The sequence below is a fragment of the Bidens hawaiensis genome, unplaced genomic scaffold, assembly GCF_021521415.1.
Source record: "Bidens hawaiensis isolate Kalapana, Puna unplaced genomic scaffold, B.hawaiensis_p1.1 tig00019799_1, whole genome shotgun sequence".
In the NCBI taxonomy this organism is placed as follows: Eukaryota; Viridiplantae; Streptophyta; class Magnoliopsida; order Asterales; family Asteraceae; genus Bidens; species Bidens hawaiensis.
Genome location: NW_027493006.1, coordinates 276469 through 295919, shown reverse-complemented (window position 1 = coordinate 295919; position 19451 = coordinate 276469). Strand labels below are relative to the sequence as shown.

Here is a 19451-nt window from a genome sequence, read left to right as displayed (position 1 = left end):
AATTCAAAATTTCAAATTATATAATAATGGCTAGTTAGCGATACAAAATATAAACATAATTCAATAAAATTACTTTAAAATTATACCATATAAGTTGAGAACGATGACATGTCGCCAGAATATATACATTAGTGTAGTCCTATATAAATTCGTTTCGGTAGAATATTATGTCATATCAAATAATTATAAGTGAAATCTTGTTTCATGTCAAATAATTTACGTAATTTTATATCGTTTTAAATAATTGCTGAAATATTGTATCTATGTCATGTAAATTTCGTCGCGCAAACCTGTAACAATCTCGGTAAGGCCCTAATATAATTTAACTAATATGCAAGTCGTATCTCTCCACGGCTCGTATAGGGTCATATATAAGTTTGGTAATTTGCTTACACATTTCTTAAGCTCGTTAATTTTAAAACCCTCATCTTATGATACCATGATCAAATCGTCTTTAAAATCAAACAATCTACAAGCGTGCTTCAATCATTACAATGCCATGATGTGTAACCGTGGTTCTAATAGTTCAAACACACCCAATGCCGGCTTATTTGCTTCAATTTTCAAATTTGGCGCGAAAATTGGTGATTTGAAATTTGGGAAGTTGTTTCATTGTGTTGTGGTTAAGCTAGGGTTTGATTCTGATGTGGTTTTGCAAACTGGGTTGCTTGATTTTTATGCAAAGGTTTGGGATTTGAGTAGTGCACGGAAGGTGTTCAATGAAATGTCGCAGAGAGATGCGGTTGCGTGTAATGTTATGATTTCGGTGCTCGGGAAGCATGGGTTTGTGGAAGATGCTAGGGTTTTATTTGACGGGATGTTGGTGAAGGATTCGTATACTTGGAATTCGATGGTGTCTTGTTATTTTAAGGTTGGCGATATCGAGTCTGCAAGACTTGTTTTTGATAGAAATCCGGTTAAAAATGAGGTTTCTTGGAATGTGTTGATTGATGGGTATAGTAAATCGGGTTATTTTAGCAATCCTGATAATTTGGGAGATATTGTAAATCTTTATAATGAAATGCTGCTTAGTGATGTGAGTCCGAGTCAAAGTGTACTCTCTTTGATAATCCAGTTTTGTGCGAGTTTTGGTGTCATGAAGTTAGGAAGATCACTTCATTGCCAGATATTGAAGTGGAATTTAAAACATGATGTGGTTTTGCAAACAGGGTTGCTTGACTTTTATGCAAAGATCAACGATTTAATATCCGCACAGAAGGTGTTCGATGAAATGCCTCAGAGAGATGTGGTGGCCAATAATGCAATGATTTCAGCACTTGGTAAACACGGGCTCGTAGAGCCTGCGCAAAATCTGTTCAACAGTATGCAGCAAAAGAATTCGGTTACTTATAATTCAATGATCACTTGCTATTCCAAGATAGGTGACATCCACTCAGCACGGTTTATCTTTGATTCCACTCCGTTCAAAGATGTTGTCTCGTGGAATGCAATGATAGACGGTTATTGTAAATCTGGTCATCTTAATCATGCTGAAGATTTGTTCAATCAAATCGGTGAATTAAAAAACTCGGTCACGTGGAACACTATGATTACTGGATTTGTACAGTGCAAAGAGTTTCAAAGAGCATTGCAGTTATTTGACCACATGCAAGCAGAGAAAGTGAAACCGACTGAGGTAACCATGGTTAGTTTATTATCAGCTTGTGCTCATCTTGGAGCCCTAGAAATGGGTGAATGGATTCATAACTACATAAACAAGAATAAACTTAAAGTTAAAACCGATGCTGTGTTAGGAAACGCGCTTATTGACATGTATTGTAAATGTGGAAGCATATCACAAGCTCTAGAAGTTTTTCGCAGCCTTCATGTGAAAAACATTTACTGTTGGAATTCAATTATTATAGGATTAGCAACGCATGGTTATGGTAATGAAGCGATTGATTATTTTAATAAAATGATTCAAGAAGGTTTAAATCCAGATGGGGTTACTTTTATTGGTGTTTTATGCGCGTGTAGCCACTCAGGGTTGGTCTCCGAGGGTAAAATGTACTTTTCACAAATGCAATCCGTTTATGGCGTTGAACGAGGGATTGAACACTACGGGTGTATGGTTGACCTTTTGGGTCGGTCGGGTCAACTCAAAGATGCACTAGAATTAATAACTGAAATGCCACTAAAACCAAACGCGGTCGTGTGGGGAAGTTTGCTTCGGTCGTGCCATATACATAAAGATACTGAACTTGGAGAACAAGTTACTCAACGATTATTAGAACTGGACCCGTGTGACGGTGGGAATTACGTGTTTTTATCAAATTTATACGCGTCATTGAGTCGATGGAAGGATGTAGACAGGTGTCGGAAGTTAATGATAGAAAGTGGGGTCCACAAGGAGCCCGGTTGTAGTTCGATTGAGGTGGACAATGTAATACATGAGTTTGTGGCCGGAGATAGTTCGCATCCTCAATTTTCACAAATAAACGCATATTTGGTTGAAATTGGAAAGAGGCTAAAAGACGAAGGGTATGAGGCGGATACGGGTTCGGTGTTTCATGATATAGATGATGAGGAAAAAGAGGGTGCGGTTAGTTATCATAGTGAGAGGATCGCGGTTGCTTTTGGGCTCATGAGTACTTCGTTTGGGAAAGTGATCCGCGTGGTTAAGAATTTAAGAACGTGTAATGATTGTCACACGGTTATGAAGCTTATATCGAAGGTGTATAAGAGGGATATTGTTATGAGGGATCGTAATCGGTTTCATCATTTTAGCAATGGAGTTTGTTCGTGTAAGGATTATTGGTGATTGATGTATTTATAGCATTTTAGTAACTTTTAGGATTTTAGGTATACTTTTATTTTTTATTATAATGTATGACTCATAGTTCGTATTAAAATTTTCATAATATCAAGTTCAATGAGGGTTGCTCACTTGAGAAGAAATCCATTATGTTAAAAGCTTGGAACACTTGAGGAATGTGTCTTAGCTTACACATGGATCACGTGAGTCGGGTGCTGCTAAAATTCAGTCATGTTGCAAAAATCATATATAATTGAAAATAAACCAACGGGTCAGAATGAGCGGTGGCTTTTTTTTTCAATAAAGGAAAACAAAGTGCAGACAAGAAATTGCAGGAAAACAGGAACAGTGTGTACTAAAAAACTTAGTCATTGATGATGAATGTTAATTCTGTTATGCACATTGATGGATGTTCATATCTAATGATTTTATGATGGTTTGTCATTGTTATTGATGATAATATGATTATTGATGTTGGTCATCTTCCTAACTTTGATGTTTTTGATGTAAATGCGGACTTTGGTATTGATAAATCTAAACATAATGTTCCTGCAATATTTTTCCTTCTGGAATTGAAACTTCACCCCATTGGAATGCACAGATTCAATGTCCAACACTCCAAATATTCAATCTCATAAACATACTTAAAACCTATTCAATTTGGATGATACAAACAGGGCAAGATAATGAGAATTTCATTTTCATTTGGTATTTATCTGAGTTTTATTTTTCTGTTTTAGGCTATTTTCACTCTTCATTCATTCTATTGCTGACAAACACGAGATTATTGAGCTGATGTAGCAATTCGATCCAAATTAACCACTTTTTAAACAAATGTGTGGTTGCTTAATGATTAAGCTAATTTTATTCTTGAAAATTGTATGAGGGCAGTCGTTGTAACATATATTCTGTGTGAAAACAGGTACACATCATAATATAAAACTTACTGTTTTTGAAGCACGAGGATGTTATGACAACATTAATAAAAACGCCTACTTAATTCATTAATTCTGTAGACGGAGTGAAAATAAAATTAAAGACATGAACCAATCCTAAGAGAACGTTTGAACATGTTTTTTGCGGCATGTATTCTTTTATCTATTGCACCGTCTCTCCATCAGAACCCACAAAATAGTAAAATTCCAAAAGCATAAGCAACCGTGAAGACATAATTTTAGCTCTAGTTTATTTGTCGAATTCCCAGAGAACACCATTTCCATCCTCTGCGACAAGTAAAGATAAATAAACATAAATATTCAAAACAATAACATAAAAACAGTTTTAAACAAACCAACCATTTTCTCAAGATTTTTTATCAGGAAAACAAAATGAAGTGTGTAAAATGGGCATAGCAAGTTATATTTAGATGTTTCTACAAACGAGGGCACGGATTTCAAGTCTAAAGTCAGCAAATCACATGCACAAAGACGCGAGAAAACTAATACGATATGAATGTAAGCAAGTGTAGCATGCTCTGTCTCAAATATATGACTTGTGCACATACTGCAAAATTAGAAAAATCTTTTTGTTGTTTCGAACTTTCGATACATAATTCACCATAGGCCATTCTTATTATGTTATCTAAACTCACATCAATTCATATATTCTTCAAACATCTACAAAGACCGACTTCTATTTCACAAACGAAATGAGGCTTAAAACAGTTGAAAGAACTGAAAGTGAGTTATACCTTGTACTTTCTTGTTAATCCAGATTTCAGTCAACATCCCGGCTCCAATTCCACCAACAATACATGAACCATAAATTGCAATGTTAGCAAGCATAGACCTACGAGGAAGAAAATAGTAATCGGGAATGTGCCTCATCTTCTTTGGAAGCCTCTTTTTCACAACAGGTCCAGCATCCGGCTCACTTTTTGCCGAGTCACCGATTGTTTTCCAGTCCAACGAGTCCTTCGGTCCTTCAGTCCCCATAGCAGGTCAATAGGCTGAATCATGTTATCAAGCATCAACCATGTATGCACAGTCAGCAACACATTTAAAAAGAGGGGGCCAATAATATAAACATAATAACATAATCACTTAAGCAAACCGCTCAGGATTCAAGATAGATTAGGCCCTTTGGATGATTCAAGATCCGAACTATACAATTCTGCTAATAGATTATCATGTGCACACCATGTTAGCATATTTTATAAGGGAAGACTCTTTATTTCTATCTAGAGGTGTGCGTGAAACCGCAAAAAACCGATCTGAGAACAAAAAAACAGAAACAAAAACTGACGGTTCAGTTTTATGTTTTACAAAAAGTAAAAACCGAACCGAGTTTACAGATTTTTATTTTGTATTTTAAATAACTTATAAAAATTTAATAGATATGTAACTCGACTATTTTAGCCTAAATGGATAATAATTAACTAGTTATTAACAAAATTATTTAGGCCCAAATTCATTATTTGGGCTTCAAACAGAAATGACAAAGCCAATAAACCGAATACCGAAAAAACCAAAATAAAAAGGTTTTCAAAAGCTCAAAATCTAAAGTTTCGGCTTCTGGTTCTGTTTCAGCCTAAAACCAAGCCAAAGCGAACCGAACCGTGCACACCCATATTTCTATTAGATTTAAACTACCTTCTCATTGGGGCATTATATCAAACACTTGGTGTGCATTCCATTTTCAAATATATCGTAATATAAATAAATAAAACTGAGGTTGACTGTGTGAAGGAAAATTAACAGAGATTAAGCAGCTCGATTCAGAAGTCGAGTTGTTAAACACGAGAAAGCTTGTTTAGATAATCAACATGTCTTTCTACCATTTGCCTTTGATACATTTGGGTTTCTGGCTCCAGAGGCTGTGAAATTTTTGAGTAGGGTTCAGCGCGTCGTATACGGAACCTCTTCAGCTTCTAGGTCCCAAAGCTTCGTTTTTAGCAGGATTGGCTTTGCTGTTCAAAAGGGGTTGCTGCGCAGCTTGTTGCCCGTTTGCCTGCCACTTTATTGTAATCGTTTTATAGTAAATTATATAAAACTTCGATTTGAATACGAAGAAAACATAACATACGACTTAATATTATCACCAACGCCGATTGAGAAAGAAGAAGGAAGGTCTGCGCAGCCTGAGAAGATTGTAAACACTTAAATATATTTGCACCCAGATCCTTCGGCTTTTGGTGATATCACTCTCATACATTATTATTATAAATAGATAGTTAAAATTACAGATTGCAATCCTATTACCTGAAGCCATTTGAAACTCGTCTTAAAAAAATCAACCGACGGTACCAATCGGTACCAATACTGGGCCAGATACATCAAATTAACATATTCAAAGCCAAAAAAAGAATCACGTTGAGGCGGATAACCGATGTGAATACGGTATAATATCGGCCCTCGTATAGCTTATAATACGAAAAATAATATATTTAAAGCGACGCTATGTGATCGGTAAAACACGAACGTTCCGACAATGAATCGACACGAATTCGATTGGTATCGAATATGTTCGTTACGATATCAAAAATAAACCCAAATATTAAATTTGACAAACTAGCATATTTAAACCAAAAAGCAAATAAAATAATAATAAAAAAAAAACCTAAAGGATATTCTAAGTAGTCTCTACTGACCAAAATAAATTATCAAGAAGCTTTTAGAAATGGGTCTTGAACTTGCACACTCCTTGTGATTTTCTTTCCTAAGCTCTAACAAACTTATCAACAACCATCAAGCCAAGTTATCATAATTGATTAATGCCAAAATGACTTAACTAAAAATAGAACTAAACTAATAAAATATTAAAAAAAATCTATTGTGACACCAAACTCGTTCGTGATACTAATTAGATAATTATTTTGAATTTTGTTTATATTATGATATTTAGGTATATTTGATTTTGATGCGACGTGTTATCTTTAAGTTGCATGATATATTAGTATATTTGGTTTTGATACGAATAAACAAGTGCGCGACTAACATAAACCAGCCAAGCTCCTTTGGTTTGGACCAAGCTTCGTTTATCTTTATCATGATATTTGAACCAGTTCATTGATGCGATAAATGATTTTTAAAAAATTATATGATATAAGAGCGTCTCCAATAAGAAATTCTTGAGGTGTTTTTGAGAAGAGATAGGTGATGTGGATGAGAGAGGTGATGATGTGGAGGAGAGAGTGTTGGGGGAGATTCTTGACGAATAATCTACCAAGAATGAGGGTATGTTTGGTTGGAGGTAATGGAATGAGGAGGGAATGGAACGGGAGAATGAATGAAATGAACAAGGGAATGAAATGGATCATTACCATTCCATTTCCTTGTTTGATTAACCTATGAGAATGAAATCAATTATTCATTTTTATTGTTTTGTATCCAAAAAAAATTATATAAATGAAATAGAAACAATAAAAGCACTCATATCTCAAAATACTTTTTAACCCCAAACCAAAAAAAAAACTTACAATGGCGACGGTGGTAACTCCGGTGACAAAAATGGTGACGGTGGTGGTGATGGTGGTGGCGGCGGTGGTGGTGTCGACGGTAGTGGTGGTGGTGGTGTTGAGAAAGTAGGGTGAAGGTGGAATGGAATGAAAAAAAAAGAATGGGGTGGAAAGGAATGATTTTGATGAAATGGGATTCCATGTGTAATGGATGATTCCATTCCATTGAACAACCATACACCACATTTTTCATTCCCATGTAATGAATCATTTCATTCCACTGTTATTCCTGCATACCAAACGCTACCTGAGTTTGTGAGATGAGTAGGAGGAGAGAAGACAGAGGATAGAGAAAAGATAAGGTATTTTGTGGGCCCAAGTGCCATATGACACCCAAAAACACCCACAAAAACACCATCTATTGATATTCGATTTTGATGTATAGATAAACCATAATGTGAAGTTATTAAAAAACACCTACTTGAAATATCAAACCCCCAACAACACTTCTAATAATATCATGTTGCTAGCAGCTTCAAAAATCTGTAAATTGTATGAATATTAGATTATGTAATTTAGATGTGTTAAATTCTTTCAAGACTTACAAGACATTAATATATTCGGTTTTGATATGCCTCTTGATCAAAATGATATTTCATCTTCTGATTCTGATTGGTCTAAGTTACAATTCATATTTATCATAACATCTGGGCAGGTTCATATCAAAATGATCTAAAGTATCCTCTCTAATAGAGTTAATAGATATCACCATACATTCATCTTATTAATAGATCTAAACAAGAAACAGTTTCAACATTGCACACACCCTTTCAAACATTTCTAAACAACAAAACAGACATCTGGGAAGATATACCCGTGGTTCTCTCATCTATAGCGCGATCCACTTGCTATCGCGCACAAAAACTTAATATAAAGCTACAAACTCAAAATACAAACTCCTCTTCACTGGTCTGACTAGTTGGTTCCGCACAATCCTTCATCTCTTTCAATGCTTCCACCGTTGCATCATTGATGTTCAACAAGTACTGTAAGCGTGACAACTTTTCAGGCGCGGGGTCGTTCTTGAGATATATTGAAAACAGATCTGCCAGCTCTTCAGGCACTTCCCATGATAATGGTGATGCGGGTACCGCTTTGTCACACGCTAACAAGTCGTTCAGTGAAGATACCTGCATCATCCCAGTATTATCAAAACCCTTCAAATCTATAATCATATTATGAACTAACACTATTATTATTGTTATTATTATTATTATTATTATTATTACTATTACTATTATGATATAAAGATTTGTTTCCGACAAAAAATTATAATATCATGCCTCTAACCTCCTTGGAGGCTACATGTTGAGCGCAAGCTCACGTTACAAAAAGTAGCAATAGTAGCAATAGTAGTAGTAGTAGTAGTATAAAAAAAACCTGTTTTAAAATAGGACATTTACATATTTCCCCTTCCTAAACTTTGAAATTACATATTTCCCCAAACCATGCTTAAAGAGCATTGTACATTATGCATTAAAAACTTGTATTTTGGGAAAATATGTAATTTCAAAGGTTTAGGAAGGGGAAATATGTAAAAATCCCTTTAAAATATGACATTTACATCATCACATGGCTTAATAGTTTAAAATATGCAAGTTTTTAAGGGTATGAATGGATATTTTGGTAGGTGAATCTATTTGCACCAATTGGTTTGACCTTTGTCAATATATGTTTATATTTTCTTTTATAACTTTCAACATAATATATATTTTTTTAAATCAAATATTGCATTGCAATGTGTTTGTTTTATCTATAATTCAATGTAAATTTTATAAGAAACGAAGCCGTATCAAAGGATATTATAAAAATATCACTATATTTTATATGACTCAGTTTAAAAATTTATATCAAAATGTTGTTAAAAATAACCAAATCACAACGCCATATTTGGTCTTTTATAATTATATGTTAAGAATTTGCACTTACCACCCCTAAAGTATTTCTCTGTCTCAACAACGACACAGCCTGAACCAAAGAATTTGACAACCGAGTTCTCGCAAGTTCATGAACAACATCCCGAGCCTTATCAACATCGATGCCAAGATCTTCCGGAATCTTCTTGTAAACTTCCACCTCATCGAACTCACCGGTTCCAGAAGAAAATATGTCATCAACAGTTTTCTTGAAAAGATTCTGTCTTAAACTTTTGGACACCATCACATCCAACTCGATTCCAGACCCTTTAAGCTCCCGAATTTCCCTTATACTGAGCCGACCCTGGCCCACAGCAGTCTCGAGGGCAGCCGCCATTTTCGTGCTTGTTATATTCTTTATTATTTTTTGAGCATACTCAGATGGTAACCCAACTTGTCTTTGCAACTCGTTTAATTGAGCCACACGTGCTTTCGTTAATTGACCGTCTGCTAATATAACCTCGGCTTGTTGTGTGAACGCTTGTTCGGCTAAGCTTCTATGAACTTCCACAATTTCCTTATCGGTTAAACCCAAAATACCCCCCAACTGTTTTAAAAACCCGTACTCGGAATCGTCTTTTTTGGTGGTGATTTGAGCACCAAACGGGACCCGTGTGACTTCACCAGTTAAGCAATACAGTAAATATGTTTTGTAAAGGTCGGCTCGGTCCCGTTCTGGAAGGTCGTCTTTGAGGGTTATTTCGGTTTGACCGGGCCTCCCGGTGCTTGATCGGGCCGGTCTGACTTTTCTAAGGGTTTGAAGTTGCTCCCATTCTTCGTTGTCTTCTTCATCCACGGGTTTTGCTTCAACATCGATGGTCTTGTCTTCTGGGGTGGGCTCGGGTGATTCGCCTTTGATGTCTGACACGAGTTCGGTTACTACTAAGTTGTTAAACGCTATCATCTTTTTGAGTTCTCTTGCAGCCTCTGTTCGGCTTCCTGAGGCTCGTGATCTTTGTATGTAACTTATGAAAATTTTCCGAACCTGCATAAAATTGTGTTAGTTCGTTAAGAAAATGAATGTGTCCAGTGTTCGTTTATGTTCATTGGTTAACAATATAACCGAACTGTTCATGAACATAACCGAACGAACATAACTGAACAAAGATAAATGAACATTACTAAATAAAGCCAAATGAAAGTAAATGTGAACAATGTGACGGGCCTAAAAAGTTATTAGGACTATGCCAAATTGTACTGGGCTAAACATATTAAATAAATATATTAACGAATTTACATGAACGAACGTTCACGAACATAAAAGAGCAAGCAAGCCTACAACCAACCGCTTACAACCCATTTAACCCTTACCCAGCCAACTTGTTTGTATGCGGGTCATGTTCCGTTTACATGGGTTAATTGTTTCAGGTTAGGATTGGGTATTTGGGTCTTTTAAAACAAATAACCCAACCAACCCGAACTTGTTTCGACCCATCGGGTCAACCCATTTTGCCACATGTACAAACTAGATAAGAATCATGAAGAAACACTTACTGCCTTGCCAGCAATAGACATAGCCACACCTCTTGTTAACCGTAAACCGTACGCAGCCTTTCTTACAGACTGTTTAACATCAACATCATAACCATCAACTCCTGCAGCTATAGCCTCCTTAACAACCTGAAATTAATTATATTAAGACCAAATAGCACATATAAGAATATAGGATAATATATACATAATATAATAAAAATAGTATATATATATAAGATATAGGGGAAGTATAGAATGAAAACCCACTTGAGTTGTGAAAACCCGTGAAAACCCTATGTAACATTGTTTTTTTTTTGTTTTCTTACACACGTAATATATGTTGTAACATTTAATACAAAACATCGAAAACTAAAAAAAAATTGTTTTTACTATTTTTTAACATTTTTTTACTAATTTTTATATATGTTTTCAGGAGAGAGAAAAAGTTATATTTATATTTACATTTTTTATTCACTTTTATTGTGAACCACAAGATTTAAACTTTAATTAAAAACATGTGGTTGAGAATGGTTTCTAGAGTTTTCACAACTCAAGTGGGTTTTTATTTTAACCTTACCCTATATATATATATATGAATTACCTTTTCGAATAACGTGCCACATATATCCTCGTGAATCTTTTCAACTGTTTGTTTAGGGACACAGAGCATAACTTGCAACCTTTCCAGAGACTTAACCTCATCATCACTAAGCTCTCCATCACTCACGTATTGCTGAAGATTTTGTCGGTATATTGCTGTAAAATAGTTAAAACATAATAAGAACATTATAGAGCACATAAATTTCAAAAATGAGTGGGTTGGGACTCATTTAACGGGTCAAACCCGATAACTTTTAGTATATGGGTAGATGAACCACAACCAATTTCTTACAAAGCTTGCATATAACTAATGTATTAAATTATGATTATAAAAACTAAAGTATTTGATACAGACACACGGTAGTATAAGATTTTACCGATTTGACCCGTTATTTTAGCTAATTTTCTATGTTTTGCTCATTTTGGCCCATAAGATAAAGCATAACTAATGTACTATAAATATGATTATAGAAACATAACTCTAATATAGTAATTTAAAATTTTGATGCAATGAAAATACTTTTAGGGCGAGTTTTGACCTGGCCAACCTACTTGATGTGTTTCTTTTTTACTTGGCATGTCTTTTTATAGATGATTCTCTTTATTTTGCTCATCAAAGATAACCCATAATAACTCTCGTGTTAAGCCTAAAATTACCTTCATGGATTTCAATGGCTTTCTCAGGATCAAAGTGCAATTCTTCACAAAGATTTTGAAGAAAAGCTGCTTTACTGTCAGCAGCTTCTAGAGCACCACCGGTTACAGATTCAGCAAGGCGTTTCCTATATACCTTTGATGTGACTTCAATTGCAATTGACTCAGCTTCCCTTTTACCCAAACCAAATATATTCCTCAACTGGCTCAGTGCAGAAAGCTTTAAAAGAGAATAGAACAAAGAACATTATGGCATTTAATCTCTCAACAGTCGGTAATATAAGAAATGTTAGCTAAAAAGAAGCTGGACCATTGGGTAGAAACTCACCTGAAGTGTAGTTTTAACACAAAATATCCTAAATCGTTTTATTTTATATTATTGTTGGAGTAATAACTTTTGCAATCATCTTTGACACTAATTAAGATTCATTATACCAAAATTAACTTCCTTTCATATTTATGTATCGTATGTAAGAAAAAAAATTCCACTGTATGCAGGTAATCTTCTATAGCAGGTAAATAGTGATGTGGTACACCGACACACAATCAAAACAATGGTGTTACATCAGTCATTTTACATGCCACAGAAGATTATTTACATATAATGATAAGTCAAAATACTACGAAAAAATTACACTTTTTACTTATGATAATAAAGAAAGACGGAAGTTACATTTGGCGTAAATTGTAATAAACCCACTAATTAATTTAACAACAATTTATTATTTTTGGACAAGCGTTGATTTGGGAATGGGGCCAACTCAACAGGATTCTATATCCAGGTTGTGGGTCTGGTTCCAACTTCTGTAAATAAGCCAGACCCACAACATCTTCGGTTCTCTCAGCATGAATTAAATGGGACCCACAAAATAAATGTTCAATTTTGTACCTTTTCTTTCTCCATACGACCACCAGATAGAGAATCAGCAACATATGCTCTGTAGAGGAGCTTTAGATCATCCATCTTCCTATCGCCATCATACTCACCTCCTGCAAGATATATATTACCATCAGTAACTACTAGATGGCCCGTTTTGACCCACAGTAGAAAAGGATTCTATCTACCAAACTAGTTCTGACCCGTTTTGTCATGTAAAGATAAGACTTGTGTATAATTACCTATCAGAGAAACTGGACCGACCCCACGAGCAAACCGACTCGCATCAGGATGATTCTTCAATGAAACTAACAAGTTATTGAATGCCAATATCTTATCAAGCTCGTCAACTATAAGCCGGGCATCCTTCCTGAAAACCATAATTCATTTTAGCAGTAAATAAACACAACATTTAACTGCAATGCAGCTGACAATTTGGTAAATATATAAACTACTCATTAATGAGACGATAAAGAAGCTTCTAAAACCAAATACAATGCTATTGATAATAATAATGATAATAATAATAATAATCACTAACGAGCAAAGTTGTGATCTTAAATAAAGATATTGCCAAAACAAAAAATGGTGTGTTCTTTTACATTCCAAAATGTAGATTTTTACTTTTAGACCCTATATATAGCAAGCACACATTTTATAAAATTAATATTTAATTATAAGTTGGCATTTCCAAAAAAAAATGCCAAGATTGCGTACGCTGTTCTTGTTCTGGACTTGAGTACATTCACACTTTTTGATATATTTGCTTCAACAAGCTTTCTAATGTGTTCCCTGAACATGTCTTCAGCTAGCTGCAAAAAATCAAAACCAATAATCAAGTAACTACAAGTGATAACATATCATTAAGTTGCTTATGCTGACGTAAAAGGTGACCTCATCTGAAAGCCGACATTGTAGTTGTGCATCTCTCAAACTAATAAGCTCTTCCGGATGAATATCTAAGAAAGGTGTACATGGAATTGTGATTTAGAGTACACAAAAGAGTCGTGCTTTTTGAGTAACATGAAAACTATAGCTTTGGTATTTTGAAGGTAAGTAGCTAATTGTTACAGATAGAAGTCACAATAATTAGCTTTTAATGTTTGCACAATCAGGTCAACAGCAACATAACAGGTTCTCTAGGGGTAAAATAAAGTACTTATATTTACCTTTTAGCCTAATTTAAAAGGCCCGACTCTCACTTCATTAGGTGTTTTTCTTTTTTTCACAAAAATGCTTCTTTTCGTTAAAAGTCAAAAAAAAATATTAAATCCTTATATAGTCATGATTTGTTAAATAATTAATAATATGATTATTAAATCTTCAAAACAAAAGCATGCCCAACACACCTCCTTTGTGTGGAACCTTATAAAAAATATGTTGATATCAAAATCATACTAATTTAATGACTAATCAGTGTCATATATGACTAAAAAAACAAATTCACATTATTTCAATAATAACCTAGTTTTGACTTTGGTCAATCAATAACTATGTTACAAACTTACCTTGGCCAATCAATTTTAGCTTGGAAGCATATAACAGTTGGGCATTGTCCCTTATAGCAACCTCAACCTGTTGCACAAAGAATAACAACAAACCAAAAAGTTATTACAACTGTTTGTGAATGTAAACATCACTTCTGCTTGATTTTGTAATTCTAGGAAGTCATCAGTGACAGTGTTTGAATTGACCAATACCTGTGATTCGGTAACCTTAAACACACGCTTCCAAGGTAAAAGAAAACCCGAAGCCCCTCCAAAGACGAGTGTTGAAACATAAATCAACTTCTGAAATGCCTGCACTGGAGCCACCCACAATGGTCAAGCCCTGTATCTTCTTTTAATATCTAAATTCATATGTGTGTATATGTATGTACATATACATTTTCAAATATGATCTAGATTTTTGGTTAAACTGATTATTAAGGTTTTATGCACAAAGAAATAAATCAACAATTTTGGTGCCTTCGACCCATTTAACTTTTTCTTATTTTATTCGCATAGTTGTGACCCTTTAGAAATGAAACGTACCCGACGCTGTTGTGCATCTGCTTCACGGTCACCTGTTTCTAACCTTTGCCTGAAAATACGCCTACCAATCTGTTGAACAAATGCAAAAAATAATCAAACACATATAACTAGTAAAGTGAAAAACGTTTTTCCATCTAAAAGCAAATACCAAATAATACCTCCATATGCATGGCTGCCGCATCGGGATCATCAATTCCTAGTGAATTTTTGAATTTAATAATAATATCAGCTTCATCACCCTTCAAATCTTCACCATCAGAAGGAAGCACAGAAGAAACGTATCTGAGAAATAAATAGGATGAAGACTGTGTAAAAATGATCTAACTTTTCAAATACAGTATTGAAGACTGTAAATAGTTAACTTCTTAAACCATTCAAGCCATTCCTTAATTAACTAAAATATTTAGTCATGCCCATTGGACCCATTACCAATTTACATACGCCCCAAATTAACCCTTTTGCACAGTGGATCGAAATTGCAAACAGTAGACATGGGAAAGTAGTTCTGGTTGTGGAGAATAAATACGCCTCTGGCAAAACACTAGAATAAAAAAAGATTTAAAATAGCAAAACCCCTTTTTATGAGTCACTAAACTAACAAAAAGTGAGTAGTATAAAACAACTGCCACTCACCGACAATATATATCACAAAGCTCTTTATTGAAAGCTTCATTCTGTTTGCTAACACCATATCTGAAAGAACCAAATAGAATAAAAATATAAGGGTGATCTTGAACAAGCCCAAGAAAATATAACATATTTATTCCTATATAAAATTGAATTAAAAAAACAATTCAAATGAGCAGTCATTCCAATTCTAGTTTTTTCCAAATACTTCAATAAAACATCTAAACTAAAGTTTTAGCATCTTTAATCTTCCAGCTATATGCTTATATCTTCAGCTACAATCTTATTTCCAGCTATTTGCTAATTTTGCTAAATAGAGCTAAAATCATTTGGAATTGCAGATATTAACATTTTTCTTGAAAACAAGTGCTAAATTCTCCTAAATGCATCGCTAATTAACTTCCAAATTATATAATCATGACTAGGGCTGTAAGCCTGTAAATGAACCAAATGTTCGACGAACTTTCATGAACTGTTTGGTGAGAAGTTCATTGACGTTTGATAATGTGTTCGGCAAACTATTCATGAACCGTAAGCCTGTAAACATGAACAAGAATTTCGTTCTATTAACTTTCCTTCATTTGTGTCGATGAAGGTTTGATAATGTGTTCTTTTACACTTCATTAATATTTGTTTGCTTATGTTTGTTCATGAAATGTTTTTAATACTTTTTAATGACTTTTGTAATCTTATCATATAGATTTAAGCAAAATTATTATCTATAAAACAAAAATATGCATGAGTTTTATGTAATAACAATAATAAACATTTGAATGTTTTAAAACACAACACAAACTTGGTAGCTAGACCGAACCATAGACACTAACCATACTCAGTTAGTGAAATCAAACAAAGCATCATTTATGCGCATTTGTGTTCGTGAACCGTTCACAAACAAGTTTATTTCCTTGATGAACAAACAGAACACGAACAAGAAGCTTCATTCTGTTAGCAGTTCATAAACCATTCGTTTGTCAGATAAAAGCTTGACGAACAAACAAGAATAAGGCCTTGTTCGGTTCTGTTAGTATGCAACCCTAACTATGACAGTTGTTATGAACTTATACACTAACAATAAATTTCATTACAGTGCCCTAAAACTATTCATAATCATATCATTAACAGCACAATTAAGTTAAACCTGCTAGCAATGTTTTCAATATCCTCCTTCTTCAAATCCCCTGGATCAGAACCAGCAACATAATTATGCAAACTCAATGCAGCAATCTCCGGCACCGACGAATTCAACGCGTAAACCGTACCAGCACCAGCCGCACCTAACACCACAGCTCCACCTAAACTCGCGTACCGGTTACCACCTATACGTAACCCTAATCCATATCCAACAGCCACCGCACCAGCAACAATAACAACCGAGCTAGCTAACCTCACCGCCGGCGTCATAGAATCCACCAGAGACTGAACCGCCGTCAGCTCCTTCTTTCCTCCGAATACATCCGTCACGGCGGACGGCTGGTCGACTGAGCAACGGACGACGTGTACACGGCATCTGTAGTATCTGTTGCTACGGCGGTTGAAGGTGATGAAGTTAGTTAGGGTTTGGAGAGGTTTAGGATTGAGAAATGGAGTGAGGAGAAGTGTGGAGTGAGGTGAAGACGGTTGTTGTGTTAAGAGGATTGAGTGGTTCATGGTGTGAAGTTGTTGCCGGAAATTGAAGTCCGGCGAGTTTGTTACGACTGAAGAAGGTGATTGGAGAGTGTGGAAATGAGGATAGGGCGGAGAAGATGAAGAAGAAGATAACAAGGGGCCTAGCAGGGTTTTGGAAGGAAAGGATAAATGACAAAATTGCCCCCCTAAAGTTTGTGTGTGTTTATAATGTTATCGTAAACACTGGTTATAATTTCACGTCAAGATACTGTAAAGCTACGATTAAATTTTTCAATACATGGTTACATATAGTTGTTAGTAAATATGGAAGACCATGAGCGAGTTGGTGTTCAACCGAAAGGCGTTGTCCCTTGATAGAATCATCGAAGATATCAAGGTTCTTAGTTTTCGTTGGATTTGGAATTGATCTAGAGCTGTGGTTCTATGGAGGATTGGCGACCATTCAACTTGTCTAGTTTGGAGTTGGTTGGTTTTGATATTGTGGGTGGTGTTTCGTTTGTTGGTTGGTTTCTGCAGTTTAGGGATGAGATCGGTATAGCTCTCGTATTCGTACCCATGCCCGGTTGAACCCGTATAGAAAATTAATAAAATGAGTACCCGTACTTGTATTGAATTTATTGGTACGGTATAGGTACAAGTATTTCGATACGGTGCCTGTTGTCGTACTACTTTGCTGATTTTTTCATCTAATCTCAAATGATCTCGGTATCGGTATTGGTATCGATACGAATAACAAATTGTTTATATCGGTACAGGTACCCGTATGTGACGGGTACCAAATTGGCTAAAATCAGTATGGGTTGTATGGTACCGACATTATTGACTCCATAACCAAAACATAATTCCAAAACCAAATATAAATGCGTCACTAAACATCGAATTACCCGTACATATTCTAAAAGGGTACAAAAATAGCGAAACACGGACCCACACCAATACCATGTTCGTACCCGTTTTTACCGAGTACCGAAAAGGCGAAAACCAACCCTAACAATTTCCTTTATATGCTCTTGTACCTGGGATAGCTTTTGTTATCCTTATTTTAATATACCATTTGTGGTAAAAAAAGATAAAACAACTGCAAGTAATTATATTATATTATATATATCTATATATATTAAAAACCAAAATCTCCGGCACTTACTAAAATCAATGTTCATGAAATTTACAATTTCTTTTGCATCATATACAACTTATTATGCATCATGTTATTGACACGTATCATACAAAATAAAAAAGGATATAGTCACCAATCACCATTCACCAAACAATAGAAAAGGTCAAAATATACAAGAAGAGGGTTCGATCTATTTTGTGAAGGTTCACATAACACTTAATATAATGAGTGTCGCGCTGTCGTTTACCAAAATACTTTATTATTATTTTTAAAATTTATGAGGGTTCGATCTATTTTGTAAGGGTTCACATAACCGTTAATATAATGAGTGTCGCATTGTCGCTTACCAAAATACTTTATTATTATTTTTAAAATTTATGATTTTTTTAGATTTTTGTTTTAATTTACTGGGAAAAATGTAAATATTAATTACTATTACGTTTTTTAAATTATTTTTTTCAAAGTTTAAAATTCTTGTGTTACGCTACTTTATCGTTTTGACTTATTTAGTATTTTCTACATTTTACGTTATTTACCGTTTTGACTTGGTTATTATTTTCTATGTGTTGTGATTCGGTCTAATATTTGTGCGTTAACGAGCGTGCGTGGCTCGATGTTTATATGTCTAACTTTTGTTTGGTCTAACGGTCCTGTCACAACGCACGGATCTCAAAACTAGTTACTATTTAAGGTGTAACAAAGAACACATTGATGAATTTGTTAAATGCATACTGTTCTGCCATGTTTATTTGTGCAGCTTATGGTAATGACAACAAGTTAGACATTTGTTTTAATGAACAAAAAGGTTAACAACTAAGCAAATTATGTTATTTGCTAACAAATTTTTCTTCACAATCACAGAATATTTAACAACGTATTACAAAAAAGATTAAATGGATACACCAAACCGGTGGACTATAGACCATCTCCAATAACTGGTATTTTTATATATGTTTTTGGATGCCAAATGACATATGCTAGCCTTTACAAAATATCCTCTCTCCCCTCTATTCTCTCTTCCCCCTCCTACCACTCACCTCACATATGCATTCTTAGCACATTTTTCATCAGGAATCTTACATTACCCTCTCCTCCACATGTGAATGCTCTTAGCACTATCAAATGTTGGTGTTAGTGGTATTATTCATATTTATCAGATTTTAGATCGAATTGAACCCCGAAAACATCAAAAGGATTCACCAATCACGGATTTGGTTATACAAGAGTCTCAACATATCCATACTCCCAACTTTGAGAAGACAAACACCGATAGTGGCTTATCAAGTCCTTCGCATTCAGTTTTCTTTACTAACT

The 19451-nt window shown here is 34.8% G+C and overlaps 1 protein-coding gene, 1 long non-coding RNA gene and 1 pseudogene across 2 annotated transcripts; 1 reads left to right on the top strand and 2 right to left on the bottom strand.

The window, feature by feature from the left end:
• Positions 1-486: 486 nt before the first annotated feature.
• On the top strand, positions 487-2764 carry LOC143559263 (pentatricopeptide repeat-containing protein ELI1, chloroplastic pseudogene; annotated as a pseudogene).
• A 788-nt stretch (positions 2765-3552) lies between these two features.
• On the bottom strand, positions 3553-4700 carry LOC143559262 (uncharacterized). The gene is made up of 2 exons (XR_013139905.1): positions 4446-4700; positions 3553-3978 (listed from the first exon to the last, which is right to left on the bottom strand). It is a non-coding gene; the product is annotated as an uncharacterized LOC143559262 (long non-coding RNA).
• Positions 4701-7901: 3201 nt separating this feature from the next.
• Positions 7902-17123, bottom strand: LOC143559285 (protein TIC110, chloroplastic-like). Its single transcript, XM_077047913.1, has 15 exons — positions 16533-17123; positions 15398-15457; positions 14923-15046; positions 14765-14833; positions 14432-14530; positions 14240-14306; positions 13626-13690; positions 13449-13543; positions 12974-13101; positions 12744-12844; positions 11858-12074; positions 11202-11356; positions 10622-10747; positions 9141-10112; positions 7902-8341 (listed from the first exon to the last, which is right to left on the bottom strand). The coding sequence occupies exons 1-15, from the start codon at positions 17039-17041 to the stop codon at positions 8096-8098; spliced, it is 3033 nt and encodes a 1010-aa protein (XP_076904028.1). The 5' UTR covers positions 17042-17123; the 3' UTR covers positions 7902-8095.
• Positions 17124-19451: the final 2328 nt, after the last annotated feature.

Bases quoted from the DNA above. Each gene is read 5' to 3' on its own strand.
- LOC143559285 (XM_077047913.1), bottom strand. From the start codon at position 17,041: ATGAACCACTCAATCCTCTTAACACAACAACCGTCTTCACCTCACTCC. The intron at 15,458-16,532 runs GTTTAACTTAAT...TGGTTCTTTCAG, and splicing joins ATTGAAAACATTGCTAGCAG to ATATGGTGTTAGCAAACAGA. The intron at 14,531-14,764 runs GTACGTTTCATT...GCTCCAGTGCAG, and splicing joins CAGATGCACAACAGCGTCGG to GCATTTCAGAAGTTGATTTA.